This window comes from Engraulis encrasicolus, chromosome 9 (genome assembly GCF_034702125.1).
Source record: "Engraulis encrasicolus isolate BLACKSEA-1 chromosome 9, IST_EnEncr_1.0, whole genome shotgun sequence".
Classification (NCBI taxonomy): Eukaryota; Metazoa; Chordata; class Actinopteri; order Clupeiformes; family Engraulidae; genus Engraulis; species Engraulis encrasicolus.
In genome coordinates this window covers 35,856,087-35,866,086 of record NC_085865.1, presented here as the reverse complement: position 1 = coordinate 35,866,086, position 10,000 = coordinate 35,856,087, and the positions used below count along the sequence as shown (strand labels likewise).

General features: G+C 43.5%; 1 protein-coding gene across 2 annotated transcripts in view; it reads right to left on the bottom strand.

The window, feature by feature from the left end:
- asap1b (ArfGAP with SH3 domain, ankyrin repeat and PH domain 1b) overlaps positions 1–10,000 on the bottom strand; it is a 152,853-nt gene that overhangs the window by 47,888 nt on the left and 94,965 nt on the right. For both annotated transcript variants that reach the window (XM_063207052.1, XM_063207051.1), the window contains exons 14-15: positions 4,264–4,351; positions 2,526–2,574 (exon numbers count right to left, since the gene is read on the bottom strand). In XM_063207052.1, coding sequence (XP_063063122.1) covers positions 2,526–2,574; positions 4,264–4,351 — 137 coding nt within the window. The remainder of the gene's footprint in view (positions 1–2,525; positions 2,575–4,263; positions 4,352–10,000) is intronic.

Here is a 10,000-nt window from a genome sequence, read left to right as displayed (position 1 = left end):
TGTGTGTGTGTGTGTGTGTGTGTGTGTGTGTGTGTGTGTGTGTGTGTGTGTGTGTGTGTGTGTGTGTGTGTGTGTGTGTGTGTGTGAGTGTGTGTGCAGAGAGAGAGAGACAGAGAAAGAGAGAGAGACAGAAAAGGAGAAATAGAAATGAAATAGATAGATAGATAGATAGATAGATAGATAGATAGATAGATAGATAGATAGATAGATAGATAGACAAAAAAGAAAGAAAGACATATGGAAGAGCAGAGAAGAGCAGAGAAGAGAAGAGAAGAGAAGAGAAGAGAAGAGAAGAGAAGAGAAGAGAAGAGAAGAGAAGAGAAGAGAAGAGAAGAGAAGAGAAGAGAAGAGAAGAGAAGAGAAGAGAAGAGAAGAGAAGAGAAGAGCATTAAGTGTTCTGCATCAGCATCTGTGTGTGTGGGCGTGTGGTTTGGAGAGGCTCTTGAAGACTGTGTGGGGTGGCTAAGTGTGCATGTATGTGTGTGACTGTGCTTGTGTGTGTGTGTGTGTGTGTGTGTGTGTGTGTGTGTGTGTGTGTGTGTGTGTGTGTGTGTGTGTGTGTGTGTGTGTGTGTGTGTGTGTGTGTGTGTGTGTTTCAACGTGTGTGCGCATGCGTACGCGTGCGTGCGCGTGTTTGTATGGGCATGTGTGTGTGTGTGTGTGTGTGTGTGTGTGTGTGTGTGTGTGTGTGTGTGTGTGTGTGTGTGTGTGTGTGTGTGTGTGTGTGTGGGCTGTGTGGGCTGTGTGAACAGACGACTGTGGTCCAAATGACCTGAATAACTCACTTCCATCTCAAGAAAGAGGCGAAAAAAGAAAAACCCCAACAACTGGCAATCGCCTCCACCACAGTCACACATGAACGAACGCACAGAGAGAGAGAGAGAGAGAGAGAGAGAGAGAGAGAGAGAGAGAGAGAGAGAGAGAGAGAGAGAGAGAGAGAGAGAGAGAGAGAATAAGAAATACAGAGAAAAACGGCCGAAGGCAAAAAACAACCTAAATGCACAGAGTCAAAACCGGACACAAACACATTCTCCCACGTTCCCACACAAACACACATACTGTGTACACACACACACGCACACAGATGCTGTACACACACACACGCACACACATGCTGTACACACACACACACACACACATGCTGTACACACACACACACACACACACACATGCTGTACACACACACGCGCTGTACACACGCGCTGTACACACGCACGCACGCACGCACGCACGCACGCACGCACGCACGCACGCACGCACGCACGCACGCACGCACGCACGCACACACACACACACACACACACACACACACACACACACACACACGCGCGCACACACGCGCGCACACGCGCGCACACGCGCGCGAGCACAACTAAAAGCCAACACCAGCACACCATCAGTGGGGCCCATAAACATAAAATAAAACGCCACTTAAGTCTGTGTTCATGTCCTGTTATAGTCTTTCCTCCATAGCGCCTGTGGTGGTAATTTGCAATGAAATAAAAGCCAGAGCCAAATGAGAAATGAAACCCTAAATAGACTCCACTGTAACAACAGCAGCCGTGTACAACGCTGCCATCTCCACAATGGATGGCTCAGTGGGCTCTTCTTGACACTTATTGTTATATGGTTGGGGTGAGAGGCAAGAGGGGGGTTAAACACACACAGTTGAACAAACACAACGGCACAAACATACACACACACACACACAAGTGCACACACAAACACATGCGCACACACACACAGGCACACACACACAGGCAGACGCACACAGGCACGCGCACACACACACACACAAATGCACAGGCGCGCGCACACGTGTGTATGCACATGTGCACATACACACACAAACACACGCACACGTGTGTATGCACATACACACACAAACACACGCACGCACACACATAGAAGTGCTGTTGCACAGAGGCCTGCAGAGATAGCACAGCACAGCACACACTTGCCACTATCTAGTGTTGAGATATACAAAGTACTGGCAAAGTACATCACTGGTCAGCCATTCACACACACAAGGGCTATTGAACTCAGATGGGTTTGAAATAGCCAGCGTGTGTGTATGCCAGGGTGTTTTTCGGTGCCAAGGGCCATCCACAACACATATGCAACATGAAATATGCATGCTGTTTAACTGTAGGTGGCTCTTTTATTGGTCTCTGAAAGCCCTGTGATTAGTCAGCTTATTTGAAAATAGTAATGAATTATACACTTTTTTTGGCTTTTTATGTCTTTATTTAAGAGGACAGTCGAGAGGGGGACAGGGAATGAGTGAGGAGAGAGAGACGGGGAACGGTCAGCAAAGGACCCGGGCCGGAATCGAAACCGAGTCGCCGGCGTAGTAACCCAGTGAACTACCGTAGGGCCATTATTACACTTTTTACAGTATCAAAGTATTTCATTGTTGCAAGTTGTATGCAGTTCACCTGTTTCTTTGAAAGCAATTTAATGTATAAACATCCTCCAAAGCACAACATTCACGCCCTGGAAACAAACTGTAAAAATGGACTTACATGACAAACTCTTGTTCATCCTCAGCCTGAAAGTGATATGTGCGGTTATCTGCAAAGACAAAAACAAAGATGTCAATCGAGAGATTTTAAAGCTTACAGTTCCAGAACTGATACTGTATGCTAAATGTGAACAGACATCACTGTTGAGATTTCAATTTTGCTCTGCTACTGAACTGTCATCCATCATTGTTTCCTATTCAAATACCTGCATTATATGATTAACAGTATCAGACATTGCTATGTCTGAGTTTTCAAATTAACTTCAGCAAGGAGTCAGTTCAGCTGAGCAGTTTAACTGTGGTGTCATTATTCACATTTTTATCTGCATCACTCTGTGGCTACACTGCATGCATTAAATCAAATACATGTCTGCCATGACAAACCTCTACAATGATCAATGGAATTGGCAACACCAGACAGAGCAACAGAGCAAAGACTCTGAATAAATACTAGAGATGTACAGGATCCAAGATCCGGTTCCGGATCCGGCAGGATAATAGGGTTTTTCAGACTATCCGCATCCGGCAGGATCTTAAGCAATGGATCCGGTATCCGGCAGTTACCTAAAAATCAGGATTTGGGGCATCTCTACTTTTTACGTAGCCTAGGCTTTTCAGTCAGTATTTCACAACCCCAATCACTGCATGGAGTGAAGGCCCTTTGGAAGCGGCCGTTGAAGGCAGTGTGGCAGTAAGCCAATGAGTCTTAAAAATAGTTTGCGCCAACGTAATAAAAAGGATGTGTTCAACCCTTTCGTAGGATCCGGTATCCGGTCCAGGATCCGGCAGGATCTTAAAGGGACAGTTTGGTCAATTTCAACATGCAGTTGTATTGCTCACGCTACCCTTGACTTGTCAGTACCTGGTGATGCCACATTTTTCGGCTCAGCCCTTTCCGAGATATGAGCAATTCTAATGGGGGCAGCGTTTGTTTACATTTTTAAAAAATGAAACATAGGCCAACTCCAAATATTTTCCCAAAAGGTACTGCTGTTTGCTAGTTGTCTGCTGATGTTTTATAACCTTTTGGATGTTTTTGGGAATAAATAAAAACGTTTTTTTGAAATGTAAACAAAGAGCTGCCCCCATTACAATGACCAGGATCTCGGAAACGGCTGAAGAAGAAGAAAAAAAAAATCTCAGGCACTGACAAGTCCAGGGTAGTGTGAGCATTACAACTGCATGTTGAAATTGACCAAACTGTCCCTTTAAGCAGTGGATCCGGTATCCGACAGGATCCTAAAAATCAGGATCCGGTGCATCTCTACTAAATACAGTCCATTCTTTTCATTAATTTGTGAAGGAATTTGATATCACATCCAGTGGAGCTCCTGTGTTAGTAGCCTATTCCTTTGTCGTCTCAGTGGCCACACTGGCCTTTAATCGGTGTGACAACAGTAACTTTACTGCTGATTTCATCTCCTCAAATCCATTCTGTTAATAACATCATCCACTGTGTTGAAATACTTTCAGAAACACATGCACGCACGCACACAGTGCCAAAGTGAAACAAACTACACAGTATACACTGGGTGGGGTGGATGTAAAACCTTAGCAGGCGTGTGTGTGTGTGTGTGTGTGTGTGTGTGTGTGTGTGTGTGTGTGTGTGTGTGTGTGTGTGTGTGTGTGTGTGTGTGTGTGTGTGTGTGTGTGTGTGTGTGTGTGTGTGTGTGTGTGTGTGTGTGTGTGTGTGTGTGTGTGTGTGTGTGTGTTTCTGTGCCTGTGCGACTGTGACTTACGGGAAATGAGGTCGAAGCACTTCCTGTCCTCCGGACTGGGCTTCACCTGGCACGTTAGCAGGTTCAACTTCACTGGCTGCCTGTTGGACTGAGAGAGAGAGAGAGAGAGAGAGAGAGAGAGAGAGAGAGAGAGAGAGAGACAGAGACAGAGACAGAGACAGAGAGACAGACAGAGACAGAGACAGAGACAGAGAGGGAGGGACAGACAGACAGACAGACATAGAGGGAGGAACAATTGTATTTTATAAAGAACTTCATTTAGATAATCCATCAAAATCATACTATGCTGTGCTTTGTTAGCTAAGCTAATAAGATAAGCTAATAAGCTGTTTTTGAATTTGCATTTGAAAGAAAGGCGCTTTAATCAGCTGTATTATAATATTTAAAGAATCTCAGAGTTGAAGATGGCATTAAAACAGAGATAAGGGGGTATGTATACAGGTTGTGTTTATCTTTTCCCTTTTCCCAATGTGTTTTTACTAGGGGTGGGCATAGATAAAAAAAAAATTATCTAGATTAATCTCACTGTAATTATGAAATTAATCTAGATTAATCTAGATTAATCTATATCAAAATGGCTCATTCAGAATAGGCACGATAGCGAAATAATGCCGAAAAAAACCTTGGGGTTTCTTAAGACAGATGGCGCATTAGACCAGAGCTCATCTTTTTTTCCAAAATGCATCTCATCTTCAAATAATGGTCATGTTGATGCTTGGAGATGAAAAAATCACATTGTCCACACATGTCCAATATGTTAGGAAGCATTTACAGTTATAAGATACTGAAATTTCAAAATGAACAGCGCTATAAGTTTGTGAAAAGGTGACCTCGCCACTTTTCACTGATTTTAAACCACTCTTTATTTTGGTGAACTTGTGTATTTACTGTGCAACGCGAGGAGCGGGCAGAGCTGGACAGTTGGACACGCACACACACACGCACACACACACCGCTCAGAATCGCATTCTCCTCTCCAATTGCGCACGACACTGCTACACGGGAGCGCGCACCGTTGTGGCAGCATTTCCATCGCGTGATGTCAAGCACTGAAATGGACATGTGTTGAATGATCGGACTCTAAATGTTTCATGTTGTGTAGGCCTATAATGTTTGTGAATTATGTCTGTTTGGTGTGGGGATTCTGTGGGCAACAATGGGCAATGTTTGTCTGCTTGATTTTGTAACTGGCGTTTTGTTTTGGAAAGGTCCTGGAGAAATGGTACGGGCCAATTGTGAATTTTGTGTCTGCATTGGTTAATTGAATAATTGCCTGCGTAGTGAAGGGTATGTAAAACCCAGCTCATTGTTGAGAGTGAGCGAGATAGGCGAAGCAGCTGTTTATCGGTGTAAGCTGTCTTCAGAAATGTTGTTAAAAGTAGCTGCTGCTGAGAGCGGTAACAAAGTGTCAGAAGTTGTGCTTTGACTTTTGTATTGAGTATTTTGAGTTGCCAGTCGAGTTTTGTTAATGTCCTTGACGTTGCCCACGAGCACCTTTTTGTTTTGTCAAAAATAAAAACGCTTCGAAGTTTAATTACGGTTTCCTGACCATCCATCCTCCGACACTCGAAATGGTAACGTCATCCTGACAGGAGAAGAACGAGCTTTTCCACAAAGTTGTAGAGGCAAATACAGATAAATCTATCAAACATTTAGGCTATTTAAACAATATTACCTCAACAATTCAGCATTTCTAATGGAGAGAGAGAGAGAGAGAGAGAGAGAGAGAGAGAGAGAGAGAGAGAGAGAGAGAGAGAATCTGCCACTGACTGTTAAACGGAGAAGCGCTTCCTTTAAGAGAGGGAGGAGCTCTGCGCGTAGTAGGCACAGCAGCCCTCAGCAGAGCCAGGCTACTGGATATGCCTATCTAGAACCTACAGCACTGGCACACGGTGATTTGACAGTTGTTCTCAGAGTTAGAATGCCAGATGAGTTACAACTCGACATGAATTCAGTTTGCAAAAAAAAAAAGACAAGCGCGACAACCGCGAGGTTTATTACCGTCGGACATGAGAATATCTCACTGAATCGCAAATGTGCGCGATTGCAACATTCAGCGAGAGTAGATATTGACAGTTTCAGTTTGACAATCTTCAAAATGCATAGGACTATCACACGGAATATTTTGCAATTATAGCACAGGCAAGATTTCTGGAAGTTGCTGATGTATTCTATGCAATGCGTGAGGAAATGTAGGCTATGTCAGGCTGGTAGCTACTCACCAGGGCTCTAAATTAACTTTTTCCACCACCAGCCAATTTGGCTAGTAGACATTTTTTCTTACCAGCCAAACAGAAGTTCAACTAGCCATTTTTTAATCTTGCCAAAATAGACTATGCGTTAGGCTAGTTGTGTGTTTTTTTTTTATTATTATTATTATTATTATTATTATTATTATGGTTATTTTATTCAAATTTCCACAACAAATAAACACTATAGGCCTAATACTAGGTCTATAATAAGCATATTATATATACTTTTTAAACTTCTGCTTTATTTTTACCTTATTTTTACCTCTGAAAACAATGAATCACATCACACAAGCCACACACACAACAGACCTTTAAACCAAACACACAGCCAAACACTACAAAACCTCACACTCCAAGGAAGGAGAAGAGTTGAGAGGAAAAAAGGAGGAGGAGAGGAGAGGTCCACACATACACACACACACACACACACGTTGTGCAATAATGGATATGATGTCGTGTGTGCCTATAGTGTGTTCATGTGGCCTACAGTATGATGCTATAGGCACCATTATTTCCTCCAGGAGCTCTTCTCTACCATGCGCGACAAAATAACAAGAAGCAAATAATATCACGGAAAAGTTCACTTCCTTTGTTACTTCCATAGCGTACGTAGCGCACGTAGCCTTCTCGCACGGGCATAAAGTCTGCCCTTCTTTCCGATGGCGTGGGCTTTCCAACTTAGTTGCGCCAGAATTTAAAACATTTCAGACGACAACTGACAGCTACGCTCACACTACTCTGACAGCCCGTTCTCCTCCTCTGCCCTTGTTGCAATTTCGTTCCACAACACTCCTGTTATTGAAACTCTTCGGTCAGGTCCTCGCAGCTTAAAAGGGCAGCCTGTTAGAGCAAGGTGTGTCGTGTCGGTGAATGCTAATAGTAACAGTAGGCATAATAGTGACGTTAAAAGTGGTGGAGCGAAAGACAGGAGCAGGGGAGAGTTGCCTGTCAAAATAGTGTGAGCGCACAAGAGCTCTGAAATGCTTTCTCTCCTGGCGCGCGCAACAGCAGCATGGAGTGGCTGCTGCTTCGGAAAGCTCACGGTGGGGTGGGGTCATGACGGGAGTGTTTATGGGTAATGTAGGAAATATCGCCGTATCGTTGTCATACAAGCCGTCGTTTACCGTTCACAATTTACTGTAGGCTACTCGGGCGCTACTAGCCAAATGGGCGGGTAGGATTTTTTTTCTACCCGCCAAAATTAATTTTCACCCGTGTTTGGCGTGTTGGCGTGTGTTAATTTAGAGCCCTGCTACTCACACAATAATGTCTCTCTATGCTTCACCTCAAACAATAACGTCTCTTTAGTCTACCACTTATGAAAAAGCATTCAAACAACAACTACCACGGCAGAGGGATTAATGTTTTCAGCATGCAAACACTTCATATTTAGTAGGTCTGCTGAAACAACAGGTGGAGAGAGGAGAAGCGACTGGAGCGCAGTCTAAAAGCGTCTGTCAATTAAACGCTATGGTGACGTGCATACCCAAACTCCAAACCTATATTTTGAGAATAGATTAACGTGCGATATTTTCTTTATCGCGCGACAAGAGTCTCACATTATCGCAGCACGTTAACGCCGATAACGGCCCACCACTAGTTTTTACACTTTACACTTTTTTTATTCTTTTCAATTTTGTTAGCTTTACTAATGACAATAACTATACAAATCATGGCAGAGTCTGCTGGTCAGAGCAGTGAACAATGGCAGTGGAATACATTAATAGTAATGTAACCCATGACAACAGAATTAATTCAAGTGAAAGAGATAATGATGCACCCTTTCAGCAGCTATAGAGTAGGGTTCAAAACTGTAGCGCTCTCTCTGTCTCTCTCTGTCACTCTCTCTGTCACTCTCTCTGTCACTCTCTCTGTCTCTCTCTCTGTCTCTCTCTCTGTCTCTCTCTCTGTCTCTCTCTGTCTCTCTCTCTGTCTCTCTCTCTGTCTCTCTCTCTCACACACACACACACACACACACACACACACACACACACACACACACACACACACACACACACACACACACACACACACACACACACACACACACACACACACACACATTTTTGCAGAATATAGAACAAAGTGCATTTCTTTTCACACCTCTACTCGGAATAACACCCAATCTTCTTTGAAGGTGTCACCATACCAGCTGTAGCTAGACGCATCATAAAGACTGTTGGGGTGACTGTAGGCAAACTATGAGACAACCAATAAGTTGTTCACTCAATGGAGTTTAGGTGTGAGCAACTATACTTTTTTGATACTTTTTACTCATTTCCCCTTATTTCGTCGAAGTTGGAAGCTGCTTCCAAGTAAACTCTTCCACCTAACATTTTATGATTTCTTTTTTTTTTTTTTTTTAATATTTTTATGGGCTTTTATGCCTTTATTTGACAGGACAGTTGAAGATGGTGACAGGAAGCGAATGGGGCATAGAGACAGGGGAGGATCGGGAAATGACCCCGGCCGGACTCGAACCGGGGTCCCCGAGGGTGGGCATGCAAGCCCAAATGTGGGGGGCTTAGCGCGCTGCGCCACAGCGCCCCCACATTTTATGATTTCAAGGGTTTTATTTCTGGTTTTATGTACAATTCTGATTTTCTGTAATTCCTTGATATGTTTCAAACCTTTCAAGCTACCTAGCATACCTTACCTGTATACCTTTGCCTAACTTGTCTTTTGATCAAACTGTTAAAGCACATTGAGATGCATGTTTGTATGAATTGTGCTATTTAAATAAAAGTTATCATTATTATCATAACATCTTGTGGATGAATGAGAATCTTTGCACACAAGTGTGCCACAGGGTCCATCGAGTTGGGGAGACATGGGAGTTGGTGCCGTGATCTCTATACGAGTTGAATGGGTATGGAAGAGGCCCTTATCAGGCTGGTGGAAGTGCTTGTCAACATGCTGTAACAGTTACAGAAGGGCAGTAGTGTAGGACAGTGTGTGTGTGTGTGTGTGTGTGTGTGTGCGTGCGTGCGTGCGTGCATGTGTGCGTATGGCAGCAGGTTTATAGACTCATAGATTTAAAATATAGAATACCGTAATAATTTATTTGAAGACATTGAATGTGTACAAATGTTTTTTAGAGATGAAAATGAAGGAGCTGGCTATAATTAACCAGGCACAACTAGGAAGGGGGGGGGGCACTCACTATCATGCAAATCAGAATGTATAATTCATTTGAATTAAAAAACATGACTTTGTTCTTTCAACACAGCGCTGTGCTAGTTTGTATTCATCTCACGAACGCCCCAGCATGAATATTCTATTGAGGGTGAATATGCTGATTAAAGTGATTCAAGCAAGCTCAGCATAGACTCACCATCACAGCGGTTTCTAAAACAACGCTCGTCACACGACAATGCTAACCAATGACCAGGCAACCAATGACTGGCTGGAAGCTGCTGCTGCCATGGCTACACCCAGAAATAGCAAAACAAAATACCCAAAACACTGCTAGCACTCATATTTTT